At 46.0% G+C, this 23,221-nt stretch overlaps 1 protein-coding gene across 12 annotated transcripts in view; it reads left to right on the top strand.

Annotated features, from left to right (window-relative positions):
• The window catches only part of chd2 (chromodomain helicase DNA binding protein 2), a 110,604-nt gene that overhangs the window by 14,562 nt on the left and 72,821 nt on the right, over nt 1-23,221 (top strand). For 10 of the 12 annotated variants that reach the window (XR_004416802.1, XR_004416806.1, XR_004416805.1 and 7 more), the window contains exons 3-4: nt 15,644-15,866; nt 22,461-22,547. Coding sequence is in view for 7 of the 12 variants with exons in the window: in XM_033050133.1 (XP_032906024.1) it covers nt 15,644-15,866; nt 22,461-22,547 (310 nt within the window). In the remaining 5 variants the exon portion in view is untranslated. The remainder of the gene's footprint in view (nt 1-15,643; nt 15,867-22,460; nt 22,548-23,221) is intronic. The other 2 variants (XM_033050131.1, XM_033050130.1) reach the window with 1 other exon arrangement.

The raw sequence follows: 23,221 nt of genomic DNA, 5'->3' as shown, positions 1-23,221 counted from the left end.
AACAATGCAATATGCTGTCTTTTAGCTGGAAGTAACAAGAACTTATTGCTATTGAAAAGATCCAAATCCTATGGGAGAAATAACTTATTGTGAGTTTGGAACTCTAGCACCTAACCCCCCCCTTTTTTTCCCCCCCCCATTGACATAGTTGTCTTTGGGTCACAACTATCCCATTGTGGAACTACCTGTAATGTCATTATTTCTGTCTTGTCACCACATGCAGTGATGATGCAAAGGTGATGGCCATTCTCATTTTATCTATCTGGATGGGAAACTTTTTTAATTTAAAACATTGTAATCTCGGCAGTCATCTCAACCCCCCCCCCCCCCCCCCCCCATGTCCTTTAATCATGGTTATATTTGTGTTAGACAGTAAATGCGCAGATGTGAGGCATTTCTCTCCAGTAGAACCGGTTACTGCTAAACTGCCCGGAGGGAAAGTGTAAAAAGCAGACATGAAACCTGGGACATATGTTTCACATTTTGCAATGCAGGCAACCACTATAAAGATTGAATCAATTACCAGTCAGGAAATGAGGAAGGACACGTACAAAACCATCATTTTTCTCATTACCCCGGCCCTATTGTTCCTGAACAATAGTGCAATAGATTTTCTGTGAAGCATGATATGTGTTTTTTCTCCTGACCATGAAAATTGAGACGCTTGAGATTTGATGCAAAATATTTGATCAAGAAAAGTGCAAATACAATTAAACATATAGGCGGAGAGGGCTTGATTGAGAGAGGGGTTCGTAATGAAATAGCAGAACCATTCAACCAGCAGCTCGTAGCTTGGGTAGCTTACAGCCCAGCCGTATGAACATTGAATTCTCTTACCTTCCAGTAACCCTTGCATTCCCTCTCTCTCCGTCCCTCCTCCATCCTGGTTCTCTGACTAGTTTCACTGTCCTCCTGAATAATTTTACTGTCTATGCCTCGTTGTCGCCTTCCCCACAGCCAACAATGAACCATTCGACATTTCCTGGATCAGCATCTGCTTTGATCTTTCACACATTACCCTTCCATATCTCTGGTCTCTCCCCTGACTCTCAGTCTGACGAACGGTCTCCACTCAACACCACCCATTCCTTCTCTCCAGAGTTGCTGCCTGTCCTGAGTTCCTCCAGCATTTTGTGTCGGTATAAACTAACATCTGTAGTTCCTTCCTGCACATTCAAGCTTAATGTTCACTCTTTATCGGGGCAATTGGGATTTCCTCCTTATAGACAATAGACAATAGGTGCAGGAGCAGGCCATTTGGCCCTTCGAGCCAGCACCGCCATTCAATGTGATCATGGCTGATCATTCCCAATCAGTACCCCGTTCCTGCCTTCTCCCCGCATCCCCTGACTCCGCTATCTTTAAGAGCCCTATCTAGCTCTCTCATGAAACGCTCTTTCAGCGTACAGATTTTACCACAATCAAAGCCTAGACTCACCAACAAAATCTGTCTGATCTTGTAGCTGTATCCTACAAGCCGGCATAACACACCAACATTCCCTCTCTTGTAATAAACTTGATCCCTTGTTTACCCACTGAATTTCATACCCTCTCAGTAATTCTTTAGAGAACCATGTTCCTCTAGTCCCTTGCCATTTCTCTCTTGAGAAGCACTGGAGTGTTTTGCTGTGTTTACAATGTCTATATAAATGCAAGTTTTATCAGTCACTCCATAGTGAGATTGTACCAGGTTTCCAGACCTCTCCACTCAGAGAAACAATGGATGCTATGAATGGACGTGGAGTGGGTTCATATTGACCAACTTTCTAGTAATTGCTCGGCCTCTTTAAAAAGCGCCCTGCCTTTGTGATTACTTGAAAAGCCTTTTCACTTTGCATTTCTTGAAAAGAACCCTTGGCATAACTAGATCCTTGTTCAATTAACTAGATCCTCGTAGCGAACAACCCAAGAATGATGTCCAAACATTGCTTGTGGAAGAGCAACATCATTCTCCCTGTACATAGACACAATGTTGGAGTAACTCAACGGGACAGGCAACATCTCTGTATAGAAGGACTGGGTGGCGTTTCGGGTCGAGACCCTTCTTCAGACTCTCCCTGCGTTATATTACGTTGCTGCTAGAAATTTATTGGCAATATCCCTCTTTTAAGTGAAGTGTCTTTTTATTTAATTGAAAGATACAGTATGGAAACAGTTCCTTCAGCCCACCGAGTCCACACTGGCCATCCCTCACCCGATCTCACTTTTTCGATTTTAACTCACTTTGGTATCCACTCCCTACGCACTAGGGGCATTTTCGGGGCCAATTAATAACTTGCAAACCCGCACGTCTTTGGGATGTGAGAGGAAACCGGAGCCCCCACACGAAACCCACGCGGTCACAGAGAGAGCATGCCAACTCCACACAGACAGCACCCGAGGTCAGGATCGAACCCATGTACCTGACGCTGTGGGCCAGTAGCTCTACCGGTTGTGCCACTGCACAGCCCTTGGTAAGCTATTGACTTTGATTTTATTTGTGAAGCCAGGTTATTGGTAACAAGATCAGGTGATGTAAAGATGATCGATTGACCTTGGCCCTATTCTCCATATCTGACCACTGAAGATACAATTTAAGTCACCTTATTAAATTTTAATTGAAATAAATGTTCAGTGTAGTTGCCTGTCATTTGCTTCAAATATTGATCACTGTGTACTTGGATCATTGCATGCCTGTTGGGGTGCAGTTTCCAACATTCCTTGATGTGTATGGCACCTCTTAACCCATGGGAATTGGTTAAGAGGTGCAGTTGGCTAATGGGTGCAATTTGGGCGAGTCATCTGCTATTTGACATGGGGCACCACAGCCAACTCTGCCCTTTCATGGTTTGCCCGTGTGTAGTGTTCATTGAACACTGATGAGAGAAGGCAACGCGCTACTTTGTTGCGTTGCCTGCCCGACTGAGTTCCTCCAGCACTTTGAATTGAATCTGCAGAAATGTCCAGACCTGAAACGTGGCCTGTCCATTTCCTCCACAGCTGCTGCCTGACCTGCTGAGTTCTTCCAGCACTTTGTGGTTTACGAGAAACGGCAATCCATTATGTTTTAATCTGAACCCCTCTGAGAATCTTGGCCACGGTGGAGTTACTGAGGACAACTCTTGAGCCCTCTGCTGTTAATTGATGGCATTGGAGATGAAATGGTCAATTGTATGGCTTCCATTTTGATAATGGCTTCCATTTTGACAAGAATTTTGACAAGTTCTTCATAAATGTGTCCTTTTCCACAGTATTTTCAGCCATAAATATTGCTCACCTTTGGTGAACCTGAGATATTAAACTGGCTTCTTGGCTGATCCAGTGTTCAAGATCGGAGAAAACTGACCAAGGCACGTGTTGTTGATGCTTTAGTTTAGAGATGCAGCGCGGAAACAGGCCCTTCGGCCCACCGAGTCAGCACTGACCAGTGATCCCCGCACATAAACACTACCTACACCCACTCTAGGGACAATTTACATTTATATCAAGCCATTTAACCTACAAACCTGAATGCCTTTGGAGTATGGGAGGAAACCGGAGATCCCGGAGAAAACACATTCAGGTCACGGGGAGAACGTACAAACTCTGTACTGGCAGCACCCGTAGTCAGGATCGAACCCCGGTCTCTGGCGATGTCAGGCAGCGAATGCCGCTGCGCCACCGTGCCGCCCGCAGTTGATTTGGTCGTTGTCACCAACTGAGCTTGAGCGTAGCTCTAGTGAACCTGACTATAAATAAACAAACAAAATAGACCATATAAAGAGCAATATAATGTAAAGAGTGGCAGGGTCCCTGGGTCTTTAGTTGGCTCGAAGGGCTGAGTGTCGGCCATTGGTTGTTGGATGTTAATTCCTGCACACAGCTTCTCAGGAGAGCATCACTGATTGTATTGGCTTTTATTGTAGCCCTGAGATGGTGGATGTAGAGTACTATAAAATGGCGATCGAACCTGGCAAAATACCAAGATCCCTGGAACTTTCTGGAACTTCAGCAGTGGAGTTTCAGTGCTGCCATCTTGTAGTGACTGAAAGAAATGTCCCAGCCTCCTACACACGCTGCCAGGCTTATCTCTAGACAAAGAGACTCCATTAAGCAAGGAGCTTAAATGAACCTTTTTGTAATATTTATAATTAGTTATCTTTTAAATACATTTACATTCTTCAGCGTTTGTATGTAACATGGCATTTATCTGAAAACTCATCAGTTTGGTTGATAGCTGTACCTTGTATCGGAGATTCTATGTGTGAAGACGTGTTGATGGCTTTGACAATTCGGGTGACATTAAAAAAATTATATTTATTTTTTTCTGGAAAGATCTGTTAATCGTAATCAGAACAGGACTGCGTGCGCTGCTGCTGCTGCTGCTGCTGTGTATATTCCTGTCAGCAGAGGGCGCTTTGACTGGTCGCCGAGCTTTGTGCAGAGAAATAAAATCCATTTTATTTAAATTATTAAAATGATTTGAAACTAATAGTGTGGAGTGAATATGTCTGGACATTTTCTTCCCAACCTTTTCCAGTATCGTCCACAAACAGGATACCTAAAGAAAATAAAATTCCACAATTAATTCGGAAATAATGTTGGCACAACAGCAAATTTTTTTTCTAGGTTTTTTCTTTTCTAGAAACTTTTTTTTCTCAGCCTCTACGTTGACTGGTGCAGTTTTGTCATTGCAAGTGTAATATTTTTCCAGGAGTGGTTATCGTGCTTCTGAAACGGAAAAGGCAATGTGTTTGTTGCTGTTATTACCGGAGAGAAAGCAGCTTAATTCTCCACTGCATCCCTGCCTCTCTGCTTCTGCCACAGAAACCACTTTCACCGTGGTCGAGAACACTTCACCCTGAGTATTTGAACCACATATTTAATTTCTGGAATGTGTTAAAACGAGATTGTTACTTAAAAGTAACATTCCTGTTGAATTCCATGGCCTGGAGAGGAGGGGGGGGGGGGGTGTTAGACTCATTCTAAACACAAGACACAAGACACAACAAACGGTTGTTGGTCTGCCAGCAAAAGACACAAAGTGTGGTCATCAAGGTGGCACAGCAGTAGAGTTGCTTCCTTGCAGCACCGGAGACCCGGGTTCGATCACGACCACGGGTGCTGTCGGTACGGAGTTTGGACGTTCACCCCGTGACCTGCGTGGGTTTTCTCCGAGATCTTCAGTTTCCTCCCGCAGGTTTGCAGGTTAGTTGGCTTGGTAAATGTAGAAATTGTCCCTAGTGTGTGTAGGATAGTCTTAATATATGGGGATCGCTGGTCGGTGCTGACCAGGTGGGCCTGTTTCCGCGCTGTATCTCTAAACTAAATGGTCAGCGGGTCAAGCAGCATCTCTGGCGACCATGGATAGAAGGATTGTGACCCGAAATGTCACCTATCCATATTCTCCAGTTACTTCTGTACTTTGTCTTTTTTCATTCGAACTATCATTTGTTCTGGAGGTGATCATGCTTTCAATCTTTAATATTTTTAGGGTGGGCACCTGTCTCAACTGTCGACACTTGTATTGGAGACATATTAAAAAATAAATACTTTTAACATTTTTGTCATGTTAATGAAGCTGATGGGATGGCTTAGGCTAGTTGGAGCCCCCACAAAAATATGAAAATAATTGCTCCTCATAAACACATTAAAAAAAAAAATCTTACTTTAAATATAACTGAGGTATAAACATCTGAACACGTTGACAAAGCATTGTTTGAGATCACAAAGCCTTGAAGCAAGATTATTGCAGCAAAAAGAATTTTCACAGAATCAGTGTGTCCAATTATTTTAAACTTGCTGAGTTCTTTTGATCTTGAAAGAGCTCATTATTGACGGATACTCCCGGCTCACGCGCTGCATTAGCTTCCTCGTGAATCCATCACCTATGGCAGATTGGTTTTCTCCGGAGAGATGCAAATTTATAACCCAGCGTGAAAAACGAACACAATGACCCACGACTTTGTCTCCCCCTCCTTCCCCCACTCCCCAAACAGGGTCACAGCAGACACCTCCCCCCACCTCCATTGAAATCGACTCCTATCCCCTCCCCCCCCCACCCGGGAAAACAGTGGAGTTCTCTTTGTTCTTGTCGTTTGAAGCCTGGCGTTCTAAATATTCTGAGGAATTCTACTTCTTTCATCCTTAACTGTAGCGTGCATGTACCCTCGCACTGCTCAGTGCCATTAATTCCTCCTCTTGACGATAATCAGTAGATTACGCTGAATAGCACAGATTTTTATTCTGTCTGGTGTGACAGTTCGCTGTGATGGAAAGTGAATATTTTCCAGTCCCACTTAAGCCGTGCCCTGATTTCCTGCCTGGTTTTTGTTTTTCCAGAGTGCATCGTGCCCTGTTTTATGATTGTGTGTGTGTGTGTGTGGGTGAGTTGGCACTGGAGCTCACTCCTCCTCACTGTGTGACTAAGCAGTGAGTGCATTAGCCAATAAACTAACCACGTCACCACCTCTGGCCCATTGTTTCCTCAGTACATCGTTACGCTCTGCTTGTCGTAATGGTGACCCCTCGCTGCCTTCCAGCTACAATTCACCCAAGAGAATCCTTTGTGTGTGTGTGTGTTAAATCTTTTGAGAGTTCAATGATACTTTGTCACGTGCACCGAGTGACAGTGAAATGTTTTGTTTTGCACACAGATGTGTAGGAAGGAACTACACCGAGGGTCGACACAACAATGCTGGAGTAACTCAGTGGGGCAGGCAGCATCTCTGGAGAGGAGGAATGGGTGACATTTCGGGTCGAGACCCTTCAGACCCGAGACGTCACCCGTTCCTTCTCTCTGGAGATGTTACCTGGTTTCGCAAGCATTTCAAGATTCAAGATTGTCATGTGTCCCAGATAGGACAATGAAATTCTTACTTTCTATCTTTGTTTTGCGTACAACCCGGTAAAATCATACAGCAGACCTCACCTAGATAGGACACAAGAGTCGCTACTTTTCTGGCACCGACAGTTACAAAGGATAATCGATCGGTTTTATGTTTTGGCCACAGTGGCAACCCAGCCCCCCCCCTTCATTGTGAATAAAACAGTGTCTGGGTCTCATAAACAAACAGACCTGTACTCAGAAATGGCCAGCACCATGCTGGTGCTGATTGTAATCCTTCATGTGGTAAAAAGGATCTTCAGATGCTGGTTTATACCAAAGATAGGCACAAAATCCTGGAGTAACGCAGCAGTTCAGGCAGCATCTCTGGAGAAAATGGATAGGTGACGTTTTAGGTGTCTGCGGAAGGCTCCCGACCCGAAACGTCACCCTTCCTTTTTCTCCAAACAAAGCTGCCGGTCCCTCTGAGTTACTCCAGCTTTTCGTGTCCATGCTTTATACACACCCTGAGGTTTTAATTCTGCAAGTTTTATCCAGTTTGTTGGCAGAGGAAAAGTGAAAGCAACCTGCTTTCAAACCTCGGCAGTCACATCCCAGATCAAAATAAAAATAAAGTGCTTGAAAAATTCCCAGGTGCAGGCTGTGGGAGGTGAAACCATTCATGTTTGCTTCTATGATGCTTTTATGGTCACTTGTACACTTGCAGAGTGACATTATTTTCTTACATACAGAAATAGTCTGCTGGGCCTGCATGCGAGAGGCACCAGGTCTTTGGTGCCATTTTCAAAGTCCAATCCGTGCTCTAGTTTAGAAAATGGGGCCAAAATATCAATATCAACTGGAGGCATGGTGATCAACACGACTTCATACATTATGGAAAAAATGATTTCCTCTTTCTTATCTTCACTCTTTGCCATTCAGTTTATAACTCACTGATTTCACCTGCATTTAAAAATTTCAGAACCTCAAAACATTAACCTGATGAATGTTGAAGATTATCTTCACTCGAGTTAGATTTTGATTATTTAGTGTTATATTCTTGAGCGCACTATGGCACTGACCACGTCCAAGTGATTTGAGTATTCTCAGCTAGGCAATGTTATCCACACGTCCTCCCTGGGTTTGTGACCACCTAACCGCATTATATCCAAACGAACACATGTGAGACAAACAGAGCGGAGGGGGATGGCTTTGCCAGCTACTCTGGGAATGCAAGCTTCCTTTGCCAGGTGGGTGGCAATGGGACGTTTCCAAATGCTGCCCCTCCCTAGAAGCCCCCCTCCCCCAGCACTGAGCTACACCATCTGGGGGCCGAGCACAGTTGGGAGCTCTGAGTGGACTCACTCGCTCACTCACACGAGAAAGACACAAAATGCTGGAGTAACTCAGCGGGTCAGGCGGCATCTCTGGAGAAAAGGAATTGGTGACGTCTCTGGTCGAGACCCTTCTTCTTACCCACTCTAAAGGGCCTGTCCTACTTGGGCGTCATTTACGCGACATCATTTACACCGCACGTGATGCGTGCATGGTGCATGGTGACATAGGCAGTGACACGTGGTCACGCATGGCGCCCCAGGATTTTGGGATGTACAAAAGCTCCGCGCGCCATCTGCGTGAAGCGCAAATGACGCCCGAGTGGGACAGGCCCTTTACTCGCTGAGTCAATGGGGCCCCTCTCTCCACTACCGCTCACTCCCCCGCCGTCTCTGTGATCCTCTCCCGTGGACTGCTTCTCTTCATTTCCCACTGACTAACGGTTTGAATTATGTACGGGGCCTTGTCATCGCCGCGGACTTGCCCGAAGCTCGCCTCTATATCCATCTCCGAAATTGTTAGCAAACCCAAGGATACTGCTGTCTTTGCAACACCCTCTGCAGTCTGGGCAATGTATCGGAGTGTCTGTCCATCTCCGCTCAGAAAAGGGGTCATTTGTGTAGGAAGGAACTGCAGATGCTGGTTTACACTGAAGATGGACACAAAATGCTGGAGTAACAGCGGGGCAGGCAGCATCTCTGGGGAAAAGGAATGGGTGATGTTTCGGGTCAAGACCCTTCAAACAGTCGGGAGGGGAAATGAGAGACATAGAAAAGGTACACACAGAGAATAAATGAATGAAGGGTATACAAAAAGGGTTAAATGCTACATCATTTCTAATATATCCTGCATAATGAATGTTGTGGGTGTTATTATGATAACTGAATTTTTTTTTTCCAGAATCATTAAGATAGCTGAAGAAGGGTCTCGACCCGAAATGTCATCCATTCCTTCTTTCCAGAGATGCTACCAGAGTTACTCCAGCATTTTGTGTCTGTCTTCGATTTAAACCAGCGTCTGCAGTTCTTTCCTGCACTGAAAAACATTCCTTGATATTGCCTCAGCAGGACAGACGGCGCTCTGGTTATTGGAGTGGGTTCAGAGTCTGAAGAAGGGTCTCAACGTGAAACATCACCCATTCCTTCTATCCAGAGATGCTGCTTGTCCTGCTGAGTTACTCCAGCATTTTGTGTCTATCTTTGGTGTAAACCAGCATCTGCAGTTCCTTCCTACACCTTGATATTACCTTTCAGATGACCAGAGGTCTATTATTTTACACACCATGCTGTAAAGTCTACTGGATCCTGAACAATTGACCCATTTAGCATCTCAAAATAAATCTATTACCATTTATTTTCTTTTGCCGTTTATTCTGAAGCCAGCTGTTAATTTGTTATGATACAGATGCTTCTTTTCCCCATAATAAAAGATTTGCACGGCTATGTAACCTGATTTTCATGTGGGTAATTTCTGACGTGGTGTGAATTGAAACGCAGAAGAAATGTTCCTTATCGTCATGGGCTGTTTAACTATCCTTAAAATCTCTTAATCAGTGTAAATACAGCAGGTTATCAAGACCCAAACTTTGCATAAACTACTTAGACTTTTGATCTTGAAGTAAGATAGCAAAAGCAGCAACCAACATGTGATAAGGATCTTTTAGGGATGATGCATTGCAGCACATTCGCCCTCTAGTTACATACTTGTTCTCACTGGCCGACGCGGGTTTCAGCGTATACCTGTTGTTTTTGTATCAAAAATAATTTATTTGATTACGATTACGATACAAAAACCAAAACCGTGGTGACACCCACCACCATATTACAAAATCACCAGACTATTCAGACACTGAATTCCAAACAACTATGATACAAATATACTAATAACTACTATACAACTATATCCATCTCTAACACCTCTGGATAGAAGGAATGGGCGATGCTTCGGGTCGAGACCACTCCTCAGACCCTCAGATGTATTGTCTCGACCCGAAGCGTCGTCTATTCCTTCTCTCCAGAGATGCTGCTTGTCCAGCTGAGTTACTTCAGCATTTTGTGCCAACCTTCCATTTAAACCAGCATCTGCAGTTTTTTCCTGCACATGGGAAAGGCAGAAAGCGAGTTGACTGCTTCTCTTCCCACCACATCACAGGAACGTTTTGACCCGTTCTCAACCAGTCCCACCCAGGTGACTTCCTTTCTCCCTCGTGCTCATCTGCCTTCTCACTTGCTGAAGATAGACACAAAATGCTGGACTAACTCACCGGGACAGGCAGCGCCTCTGGATAGAAGGAATGGGTGACGTTTCGGGTCGAGACCCTTCTTCAGACTGGGAGTCGAGGGAGACATAGAGATGTGTAAGATGTAAACCAGCATCTAGTTCCTTCCTCCACACTTCACAGGGGTGGAAATCCTGGGGGGGGGGGGGGGGGGGGGGGGGACAGGGGTCCATGCACCCCACCCTGCTTTGAGAGGTGGGGACGAACCCCCCCCATGTTTTGTAATCCGGACTTTATCAGCCGCTTTCTAATCCAATGTATCTGTACACTGTGAATGGCTCGATTGTAATCATGTACTGTCTTTCCGCTGGCTGGTTAGCAGGCAACAAAGGCTTTTCATTGTAACTCGGTACACGTCACAATAAAGTAAACTAAATTAAAACTAAACTATTAGACTGAGGCAGGACACGAGTCGCCACGCTTCCAGCGCCTAAGTGTATCCTTCAAGTTTAAACGTCGTAAAAAATGGTGGACATTGCACACTTCCATTTTTAAGCTCCTCGTACACTCCTCGTACGGGGTAATAACCATTGCTTATTGAGCTTTAAAGGGATGCCAATGTTTCCCTTGACGTGGATTGTGTGATCATCGGACATTACATCTCTGGTAAACTGATACCTGTTTGATTACATAATTCCCTGCTCTCTTCAGAAATGGCTGGGCATTCTATTCCCCCCGGGAAACTAAAATAGTCTCCGTGTGAAAATCCCACACAAAGCCTCTAGTCATGCACAAGTAACCACAGCCTGCCATGCCGTGCTGGAGTGAAGGAATGGTGATAAGCTGGTTGAATTCTTGGCGTTAAACATGCCTATGATACATGTGATAGACACAAAATGCTGGAGTAACTCCGCAGGACAGGCAGGATCTCTGGAGAGATGGAATGGGGACGTTTTGGGTTGAGGATCCTGGACCTCAGCGTACAATTAGAATTTGCCAGTCAGACACGTCCCTAACCAGTCTGAAGAAGGGTCGCAACATGAACCGTCGCCCATTCCTTCTCTCCAGAGATGCTGCCTGTCCCGCTGAATTACTCCAGCATTTTGTGTCTACCTTCGATTTAAACCAGCATCCTACACAAAGAAAGATCTAGGCCTTTAATTAGGCATCTCCTTTCCTGCTGAGTTCACAGCACAGAACTCAGCACTTCAGCTCACCGAGTCCTTCCCTATCATCAGTTTGCTGACGTTACATATTGTTTCTCCATCCTTTCCTAACTCTTCATCTCCATTACTCCATTTGTCTTGAACGCCCTTGCCCGGTGGCGCAGCGGTAGAGTTGCTGCCTTACAGCACCAGAGACCCGGGATCGATCCTGATTATGGGTGCCGTCTGTACGGAGTTTGCACGTTCTCCCTGTGACCGCGTGGGTTTTCTCCGGGTGCTCCGGCTTCCTCCCACACTCCAAAGACGTGCAGGTTTGTTGGTTAATTAGCTTCTGTCAATGTAATTTGTCCCTAGTGTGTAGGACTGTGCTAGTGTACGGGGTGATCACTGGTCGGCATGGACTCGGTGGGCCGAAGGGCCTGTTTCCGTGCTGTACCCCTAAAGTCTAACGTTTGCCCATTCTGTCACCATTGCCACATGCCTTCCCTACAGTCTGTCCTCTGATCGCCCCTCCTTTAGTCTTGCCTCTTACCCAGTTCTGCCAGCGTGGGAACCTGTTACTTCCGTAGGGACTGCCGAGCTCTCAGCTACAGAAAGGAGCCTTGTGAAATCTGAGTACGGCTTCCCCAATCAAATGGGAGGTTTACTCCCTGATTTAACTCAGTCTGGATACTGAATGAGAGCTTCAAGGCTGTGTTTTGTGGATAAGCTCTGACATTGGCACCTGTACGCTCCTGAGGGACCCTGGTGCAACCCAAGCCTGATGTAGGGATTGCTGTGGATTGATTCATGTGTTACACGTGACCTTGATCCGAGACCTGATGTAAAGCGTGTAGGAAGGAGCTACAGATGCTTGTTTACACCGAAGATAAACACAAAAAGCTGGAGTAACTCAGCGGGACAGGCAGCATCTCTGGAGAGAAGGAATTTATTTTTATTTTTTTTATTTCAAAATAGACTTTATTCAAGTATAATTCATATATACAATACAGGAACCGTACAAAAAATTCATCTGACAATCTCGGAGGCTATACAAACATTCAATACTGTTTACACAAATTTATCCCAAACCCATGCGACTCGTGACCCACTGGCGTGGAATCCCTTCCCTTATTTTTGAGGTGACTCCACCACACCCTGCCTCCCATGTCCAGCAGCGGAAGGTCCCTAGACTGGTCCCCCCCCCCCACCGAGCCTTGGCGTTGGCTGCACCGAGCTTCAGTGCGTCCCTCAGCACGTACTCCTGCAGTCTGCAGCGGGCCAGTCGGCAACATTCCCCGACGGACATCTCACTCTGCTGGGTGGTCAACAACGCTCAGTCTGACAAAGAGCGTCTTTCACCGAGTTGATGACCTTCCAGCAGCACTCGATGTCAATTTCTGAATCCGTCCCTGGGAACAGTCTGTAAATCACAGAGTCCTTCCTCTGTGACGGAGCTGTTCGGAATAAACCGTGACAGGGACCCTTGCAAACCTCTCCAGACTCTCTTTGCAAATCCACACTCTGCGAAGAGGTGGGCAAGCGTCTCCTCTCCATAGCAGCCGTCCCGAGGACAGCGTGCGCTGGCAGTGAGGTTCCGACGGTGCAGGGAGGGTCTGACTGGGAGGGCTCCCCTCACCGCCAGCCAAGCCAGGTCTTGGTGCTAGTTGGTGAGTTCTGGCGATGAGGCATTTTGCCAGACAAGCTGGGCAGTCTGCTCTGGGAACCACGCCACCGGATCCATCGAGTCCTTTCCCTGCAGTGCCTGCAGGACGTTCCGTGCTGACCACTGCCCGATGGATGTGGTCAAAGGTGTTGGTCTGGGAGAACCTTTCCACGAGTGACAGATGGGACAGCAATGTCCAGCTGACTGGCACATTGCGTGGCATCTGCGCCAGGCCCATCCTTCGCAACACCGGGGACAGGTAGAACCTCAGCAAGTTGTGACACTTGGTGCCCACGTGCCTTGGCTCTACGTTCCGCCTGATGGAATTCATTGCCACAGGCGGCTGTGGAGGCAGTCAGTGGATATTTTTAAGGCAGAGATAGATAGATTCTTGATTGGTACGGGTGTCAGGCATTATGGGGAGAAGGCGGGAGAATGGGGTTAGGTGGGAGAGATAGATCAGCCACGATTGAATGGCAGAGTAGACTTGATGGGCCGAATGGCCTAATTCTGCTCCTATCACTTATGCACTGTCCTGTCGAGCAGAAGATACAGAAGTTTGAAAGCACACGCGGCCCCGTTCAAGAACAGGTTCCTAGACTCAGACTATACTCAGGAACGGACCTCTCGTATGCTCTGGATGAACTCCCGATCTTTCAATCTGCCCTACTGCCGCCCTCACACCTTTTTACATCTGCGCTTTCCCTGTAGCTGCAACATGCATTCTGCACTCTTCCTATCTTCCATTATGTCATATACTCGCGCCTGATCTGTCGGGATAGCACGCAAAGCAAAAGTTTCTTCTCCCGGTAATCTTAAAGTATTATCACTGCTATCTTCACGGCAATCTTAGACTATTATCAACGCAGGAGGGAAGCAAATATACAGCAGCCAAGTTTGCAGACTACAAAAAAATCAGAGGCACCGCAAGTTACAAATAGATTTACGGAGACATGATGAGTTGGGTGAGTGAATAAGAAGCTGCTGAATGGAGTAAGATGTGGGAAAGTGGAAAGTTCATTTTAGAAGAAAGAACAGTATTAAATAAATGAAGGAAAGCGTGCCAATCTACAGAACGAAGGTGTTGTGGGCATCTTTGTGTATTAAATGCCAGCACACAAGTAGAGCAGCTAATATTGAAGGCTAATGGAATGTTCACTCTTATTTGAGCTTGAGTTTGTTGTCACATGTACTGAAGTACAGTGAAAAGCTTTTGTTGCGTGCTAACCAGTCAACGGAAAGACAATATATGATTACAATCGAGCCATTTACAGAGTACATGATAAGAGGGGGGTGGGGTGTAGAACCAAGGAGATACTTTGTAACTTTGGTAGTGCCCTTTATGTGGCGGCTATTTGCATACCATGGGTGTTGAAGCAAAGAATTTCACTGTGACTTGTCACATGTGATAATAACGTATTCATTCATCCACTCATTATAGGGGGCTCACTGTCCACGTGCTGCATCCACTTCTTGAATCATTTGGATTTTCTGAGAATTTTTTCCCGAAGAGAAACAAGTGCCGTTCCTTCATCTTATTCTTGCACGACTTGCAAATGTGTTAACCAGTCGATGAGACTTTTTCTCCGCGACAGGGACAGTGCAGGAACGTGATGCAGAGACGGACGATCAGCAATGATTGTATGAGTGGCGGAAGAAGTTCAAAGCACCGCATAGACAACTCCTGCTTCTAGTTTGATATATATCCAAGTCTGAAGAAGGGGTTCGACTGGAAACATCACCTATTCCTTTTCTTCAGAGATGCTGCCTGGCGCGCTGAGTTACTCCAGCTTCTTGTGTCTATCTTCTGTTATTTCTATCTATCACGATACGATTGGGTAATATAGATTATTAAAAGTTACTTATTTCTTTGGTTTAAAAATGAAAATAATTCTGAACAGAAGCAAGAGGCGACACGGGGAGGCGCAGTGGGTGGAGCTGCTCCCTCACCACACCAGAGGCCCGGGCTCGATCCTGACCTCGGCTGCTGTCTGTGTGGAGTTCGCACGTTCTCCCTGTTGATTGGACTTTACTAGGATACGATACAACGGAACTTTATCCCAGGAGGGAAATTGATCTGCCAACAGTCATAAAAAAAACAAAATACATGAAACATGAAATTAAAGTTGCGAGTGGAAAGGATTGGGGATGTGCAAAGATTAGGAGGGGGGGGGGGGGGTCAGTCTCAGTCTAGCCCATGACAGAAGGGGGGGGAGTTGTACAGTTTGATAGCCACAGGGAAGAAGGATCTCCTGTGTGCTGCATCTTGGTGGAACCAGTCTGTTGCTGAAGGTGCTCCTCAGGTTGACCAGTGTGTGTCATGGAAGGGGTGAGCTGTACTGTCCAGGATGCTCCACAGGGTACACTATGTAACTATGAGATCTCGTGATCTCAGGCCCCGCGGCGATGAGTGTGTTTGTTTGCGGTCACGTGTTGAGCATGACGATGGTGAGCGAGTGTTCAGCTTCTGATCTCTATTCTCCTTGCATCCCCAGCAACCTGGCCTCTGAAGAATCCAACCACTCTGCCTCCGGATCAGAGTCGGGCAGTCAGTCTGAGAGCGAGCAGGGGAGCGAGTCCAACAACAGCAGCTCGGACTCGTCCGGGTCTCAGTCCCAATCGGAAAGCGAGTCGGCCGGCTCCAAGTTGCAGCAGACTGCCAGCGAGAACAAGGACAAGCCGCTGAGCAAGAAGGAGAGGATAGCTGATGTGAAAAAGGTACCTGCCCATGATAAACGAGAGTTTATTCCCTCTGTCACAGCTCAGACCTCAGCCAAGCGCGGCCCTGTCAGAGGGGACAACATTAGAAATCTCACTCACTCTGTCTCGCTCTCTATCTCTCTCCCTCTCCCACCCTCTCTCTCCTGCTCTCTCCCACCCTCTCTCGCTCACTTTTTCTCTCCCACTCTCTCTCTCTCCCCCACCCTCTCTCACCCTCTCCCACCCTCTCTCTCTTCCACCCTCTCGATGTTTCACTGCCATTATTTTGGATTGTGCAGTCGAGTTAATTTCAAGACCATGGAATGATTAATGATCACATTTTGCCTTTCAATAATTCATTGCATTCCATCCTTAACAAACATGGGGGGTGGTCCTGAGGGCATTACTTTGGAAGTTGCTTTACGGAAAGTCTCTAATTAACAATCCAACAGCAGGGAGTTTATAATGAAATAGGGGCAGAAGGTTTCAGATTGTCGGCAGGCTGGGTTTGGTCCGTGGGAAGTGACGCAGTTCATGTTTCAGGACTCAGCATTACTTCCATTGGAAAAGTAGACTTTGATGTGTGGGAGCAAGTTGTTGACCTGCGCATCCCCGTGACGTTTGGCGGGAGGCCAAGGTCCCTCTGCAACTGGATGTGTCGAAACTGAATGCTGGACATTTTCGGAGGGTGGCAGGAATTGATCTCAATCTGTACGTTGTGTGTCTCCGGAGCTCTTGTGCTGTCTGGCCACTGTGCCGGAGTTAAATCCCCTCTCCACCGCACTCCGGGTCTTATCCTTCCAAAATTCCTTTGCTTCCCTAGCCGCCACTCTCCTTCCCAGCATGGCCGGAAGTTCTTGAACCTGCACGCTGGAATTTGGTTTGATTCTGGTGCAAAAAGCATCAGTAACAAATTAAATTGTCTCTTTTCTTTCCGTTGTTGGAAATTCTGAATGCTGGTGGCTCAGACTAGTCTTGAAGGAAGAAAGGAATTAGATATGTTCCCCAGTTGTCTGATGGAATTGTCGCCAGTTCTGATTAGACAGGTCCTCCGTCAATTTTTTCTCAGCCACTGTGACTGGGGTTCAAAGTTTAGTTTAGTTTAGTTGAGAGATACAGCGCGGCAACAGGCAATTCTCTCACCGAGTCTGCGCCGACCAACGATCCCGGCACACTAACACTATCCTACACACACTAAGGACAATTTACCCCAACACCAAGCCAATTAACCTACAAACCTGTACGTCTTTGGAGTGTGGGAGGAAGGCGAAGACCTCAGAGAAAACCCACGCAGACACGGGGAGAACGTACAAACTCCGTGCAGACAGCGCCCGTAGTCGGGATCGAACCCGGGTCTCCAGCGCTGTAAGGCAGCAACTCTACTGCTGCGCCACCGTGCCGCCCATGGTCACTGTGCCGGAGTTAAATCCCCTCACTCTCCACTGCACTCCAAAATATATTTGTATCCCCAGTCGCCACTGACCTTCTGAACATGGCCGGAAGTTCTTGAGGTGAGAGATTTGGCAGAGATCTATCTGGATTAGTGGTGCATCTCAAGGTTTGCAACTTGCCGATCATACCCCTAGGTTCTTGCATTGAAATTTCCCACAGTGTGACCTGGCAGAGATTTCCAGCTGTCCATGCCTGCGGCAATGTGTTTTGGCCGTGGAATCTTCACTCAACAGGACGTAATGTATAGAAGATTGGAAAACAATGTGTACCAAATAAAGGGACAGTTGGAATGGGCATCAGTGCTGTCCCTCGATGCAACAAAGCATTACACTGTTAGCAATAACTTGTGTAGGAAGGAACTGCAGATGCTGGTTTAAACCAAAGACAGACACAAAAAGTTGGAGTAGCTCAGTGGGACAGGTGGCATCTTTTGGATTAATCCAGGCCTCTGAACAGTAGCCAGTAAGTAGGGTACAATTTACATCAGGAGATTAATCCAGACATGCTGCCTGTGCCGCTGAGTTTCTCCAGCAATAACTTGTGTTCCTCGATGAAGTTCGGACTCAACAGGATACAAGTCCCGCTTGCCACAGGATTTGTACTGATATGACCGAACTAATGACAAATCCTTTGTAGCTCAAATATATCTGCATTTCTCTGCCACCTTAATCAGGTTGAAATGTATTCTAGCACTTCACTCTAAAGTTATTAGTTTTTATGATTCATAGTTACATAATCAAACTGAGCTATTTGAACCAATATCATCCCACCAATATTCCACCACAAATTACTGTTCTTGGAGCTGGGCTCTCTCTGTGGAAGGCTGGTTTAACGTAGGCAACCACGTTTCTAGTAAGGCTGGAAGATGGTGGCTTGTGATGGTGGCTTAGATGAGAAAGAAGATCGGAGCTGGGAGCTGAACATGCAGGGATGCACATCCTATCGAAAAGACACAGGTGGGCAACGGGGGTGAGGTGTCTGCTGGGAAGGAATGAAATTCAGTCCTCACCAAGGGATGACATGGGATCAGAAGATGGAGCATCCTTGTGGGTAGAGTTAGGAAACTACAAGGGTAAAAAGACCCTGATAGGAATTCTGTGGACGTCAGTGGAGTTCTCTGCCTCAGAGGGCGGTGGAGGCAGGTTCTCTGGATGCTTTCAAGAGAGAGCTAGATAGGGCTCTTAAAAATAGCGGAGTCAGGGGATATGGGGTGAAGGCAGGAACGGGGTACTGATTGAGGATGATCAGCCATGATCACACTGAATGGCGGTGCTGGCTCGAAGGGCCGAATGGTCTAGTCCTGCGTCCATTGTCTATTGAATTATATACAGGCTTCCGAACAGTGGCCAGAAAGTAGGGTACAATTTACATCAGGAGATACAATCAGCATGTAATGTTCTAGTGGACATGGTGGAATTCAATATGCAGCTAGACTGGTGATATCAGGTTGGTACTGGACCCCAAGAGAAGGAATTTGTAGAGTGCCTCCAAGATTGCTTCATAGAGCAGCTTGTGGTCAAGCCTACTAAGGTAAAGGCGAGTCTGGATTTGGTATTGTGTATTGAACCGGATTTTGTTCAGGAGATTAAGGTGAAGGAACCCCTCGGTGGTAGTGACCACAATATGATACAATTCAGCCTGCAGTTTGAGTGTGAAGATGAAATCAGGTGTGTCGGTATTATTGTTGAGTGAAGGTGACTACAGAGGCATGAGGGTGGAGCTGGCTATAGTTGATTGGAAAGGAACCCTGGCGGAATGACTGGAGCAGCAATGGCAGGAGTTTCTGGGAGTAATTTGGAAGATGCAGGGTCTTTTAGGTTGATATTGATAGGTTTTTGATTGGTATGGGTGTCAAAGGTTACAGGGAGAAGGCAGGAGACTGGGGCTGAGAGGGAAAGATAGATCAGCCATGATTGAATGGTGGAGTAGACTTGATGGGGGCGATGGCCTAATTCTGCTCCGATGTCTTATGAATTTATGAGATTGCAGAGAGAGGGGCAATGGACAGTCCAAAACACGAGCCTATTCTTATGTAAAATAACATATTTTACAGCAAAACAAACATCGGTGAATATTTGCTCTGTTCTTGTGGCTTTTCAATGGGGTTCACACAGCATCTGTGTAGCTTATTTCAAGCTGTTCTCTCACCAGAGAGTAGACCACAGAGTTCCTTCAATGAGACCATGGCTATTCTGACTATGGCCTCGTCTCATCCTCGCTGCTTGTTCCCGTAGCACTGGGCTCGTCCGGAGACCAAACATGCGTCTGTATCGGCCTGAAATATATTCAAGGTTTTGTCGGCACTGACCCCTTGGATAGAACTTTTCAAAGATTCATGGCTTGGTGAGGTTGTGATTCAAAATGGATGCCGGGCTGCTCTGTGCCCCCTCCCCAATTATTTAAGCTACCCATGTACTCCAGAGATGCTGTCTGACCTCCAGCACTTTGTGTGTCCCCACACCCAGTTCTAGAATCCTCCATGAAGGCAAGCCTCCTCTATCTTGTCCCTCATCGAGCCCCTGGTGCCAACCCATTGTGGGCTCCACCTTTCCTTGGTCATCGGCGTCGGCTCTGTTTAGTTCTGAACCTCTTCATATCTCTAGCCTCCCTCTCCCCTGACCCTCAGTCTGAGGAAGGATCTCAACCAGAAACGTCACCTATTCCTTTTCTCAAGAGATGCTGAGTTACTGTCTCACTGAGTTACTCCAGCATTTTGTGTCTACGGTGTAAACTAGCATCTGCAGTTCCTTCCTACCGCGCATAACCTTACCTGTTTCAATCAATCACCTCTTAACTCTTCTGAACTCCAATGAATATAGTCAAGCCAAGTCAAGTCACTTTTATTTCTATAGCACATTTAGAAAACAACTCTCGTTGATCAAAGTGCTTTACATTGGTGGAGGTACTAACGTTTTACAACAGTGGTTCATAGATTAAGTACATACATAAATACATACATATAGCCCTCCCTCAGAGGACGTCAAGAAAGGCTTGAGAGTAAAGATGAGCTTTAAGTCTCGACTTAAAAGGAATAATGGCTTTGGCGGGTCAGCCTTTCCGCACAAGGTAACTGCTTCACCCTGATGAACCTTTTCTGAACTGCCTCCTGTGCCAGCATCTCTCCTCAATAAGGAGTCCCTAACAATGACCTCTTAGCATGAGTGCAGCGACACTCCGACTTTGAAATGAAGGTCACTTTTCTACTTTAAAAAGGGCGCAAATTGCTGGAGTAACTGGACCAAGCCACATCTCTGGGGAACATGGATAGGTGACGTTTCAGGTCAGTACTCTTCAGACTGAAGAAGGGTCTCACCTAAAACGCCACCTATCCATTTTCTCCAGAGATGCTGCCGGAGCCGCTGAGTGACTCCAGCACTTTGTCTTTTTTTGTAAAGGGGCATTTGCAGTTCCTTGTGTCCCCGGTTTTCTATTTACCTCCCTAATTACTTGCTGCGCTAATACAGTACCCTTGCGTTTGACGCTGAAGAACTATCTCAGAGCTTCCTCGGCAATGTATTCTCATCTGGCAATATCCTCGTCAACCTTCTCTGCACTTCCAGCTTAATGGCATCTTTCTTAATAGCAGGGCGACCAAAACTGAACACAATACTCCATATGTGGCCTCACCAACATCTTACACACCTGGAACACAATATCACAAGTTTTATACTCCATTCTCTTACTGATGAAGACTTTCTTCACCCTATCTGCGATACCACGATCAGGGAACTATATACTTATAGGTTCATAATGTACTATATGCGTTCATAAGTGATAGGAGCAGAATTAGGCCATTCGGCCCATCAAGCCTACTCCACCATTCAAACGTGGCTGACCCTATCTTTCCTTCCTAACCCCATTCTCCTGCCATCTCCCCGTAATCCCTGACATCCGTACCCTAGATTCCTCTGCTCCACAACACTCTGTATTGTTCACTGTGCCCTGGTTTACTGAACACAATCTAACACCTCACACTTAACTGAATGAAACTCCACAAGCAATTCCTTGGCCCACTCGCCCAGCTAATCAAAATCCTGATTTCATTCTTGGTAACCATCTTCGCTATCCACAGTGCCAACTATTTCAGTGTCCTCTGCAATTTAAGTTCAAGTTCATGAGAGTTTATTGTCATGTGTCCCAGATAGGACAATGAAATTCTTGCTTTGATTCAGCACAACAGAATATAGTAGGCATAAATAAATACAGAACAGACCAGTGTGTCCATATACCATTGAATATATATATATATATACACACACATAAATAAGCATATAAATTGCAATAGGCTATTAAAGGTCAGATTTTTGTTTGAGTTGAGTTTAGTAGTCTGATGGCTGAGGGGAAGAAGCTGTTCCTTCCTTGTATATTTTTATTCAAATCGTTGATTATAGATGACAAACAACTTGGTCCAGGCTGGTAAGAGATTGGGGAGTTATTTCTACCTAGTGTTGCCTGAATAAACGTAAGATTTAAGCATAAAGCAGACCTGAGAATCGATCAGTAAGTCAGTTGACTGCCGTTCTCGTGCAGCTGGGCAGGTCATTTGGAATTCACAGAAATAGTGGTGGGGAAGAGAAGTGTTTGTGCAGTTTCCACAGAGGCTCTATCACCCTCTTCCCTCCCAGTGTGACACCACTGTCAACAGATGTGTATAACAGCGCATGTCTCTGCCACAGTGGATTCCACCTGCAGTCCCGACTCTGAACAGTTAATGTGTCAGGAAAGGCTATTGCGAGGACAACCACAGTAACAAGTTTCTGGAACCAGAACACTGCGATGAAGCTTCTTTCTGTGGGGTTAGGAAGGAAAGATGAAGTTTTTCCTGTGCCACTCTGGTGCTGACTCAGTTAATGCAACTTTAGACCAATGTCTCATTCTATGCATTTAAAGTTATTCGGATCCCTGAAGCACGTCGTTTTGTACAACAGTCGTTGTCACATCTGTATTCACGGTAGAACTGTTTTACTTCAAAGGCAGAAATAATCTTAAATAGGACTTCATCAGCGTCATTTAAAAATCCGAATTTAAACAGTGTTTTTTATTTTTGCTCGACTATAATATTAAAACTAAGACCTGTTTTTGGCATTTTGTTAATAAAAGTCTAGTATAATTAAAGAGGTGGGAGGGTACAGGCCTTATGATGGTCTGTTTATATTGCAGATGTGGGAAGAATACCCAGATGTGTATGGGGTTAGGAGGTCAAACCGCAGCAGACAGGAACCGGCTCGACTTAACGCTGGAGCAGAGGTGAGTAGTGGAGAAAATAAGTCTTTAAGATCGGGGACTCGCCAGGTTAAACGGCTAGTGAAGCCCGCACAGTAACTCTGCTCCCAAGTAAGGTCTCCCAATCATTCCCAAAATGATCCAGAGCACTTTTCTTCAAATGTGTAGGAAGGAACTGCAGATGCTGGTTTACACCAAAGATAAGACACAAAATGCTGGAGTAACTCAGCGGAACAGGCAGCATCTCTGGAGAGAAGGAATGGGTGATGGAAGGGTCTCGACACAAAACGTCACCCATTCCTGGAGTTACTCCAGCATTTTGTCCCTCACTTTTCCTGAAATTATGCCTTTGGAAGATCAGGTGTATTTTAAATGCAGAATGCTGTCTTAACAGTTTTGTGCTAAATCAGCAACATTGCGCCCATAATCCCAAACCAATTCATTGACTGTGTATGGGGGTACTGCAGAGGCTAGTTTAAACTGAAGACAGTCACTAAAGGCTGGAGTAACTCAGTGGGACAGGCAGAACCTCTAGAGAAAAGGAATAGGTGACGTTTCGGGTCAAGTCTGAAGAAGGGTCTCAGCCCGAAACAAAACCTGTTCCTTTTCTCCAGAGATGCTGCCTAGCCCGTTGAGTTACTGCAGCCTTTTGTGTCTCCAATCCATTGACTGTTATAGAAACATATAAAATTATAAAA

The sequence above is a fragment of the Amblyraja radiata genome, chromosome 34 (genome assembly GCF_010909765.2).
Source record: "Amblyraja radiata isolate CabotCenter1 chromosome 34, sAmbRad1.1.pri, whole genome shotgun sequence".
Taxonomy (NCBI): Eukaryota; Metazoa; Chordata; class Chondrichthyes; order Rajiformes; family Rajidae; genus Amblyraja; species Amblyraja radiata.
Note: the sequence above shows the minus strand (reverse complement) of the source record. Positions and strands in the feature narration are given on the sequence as shown.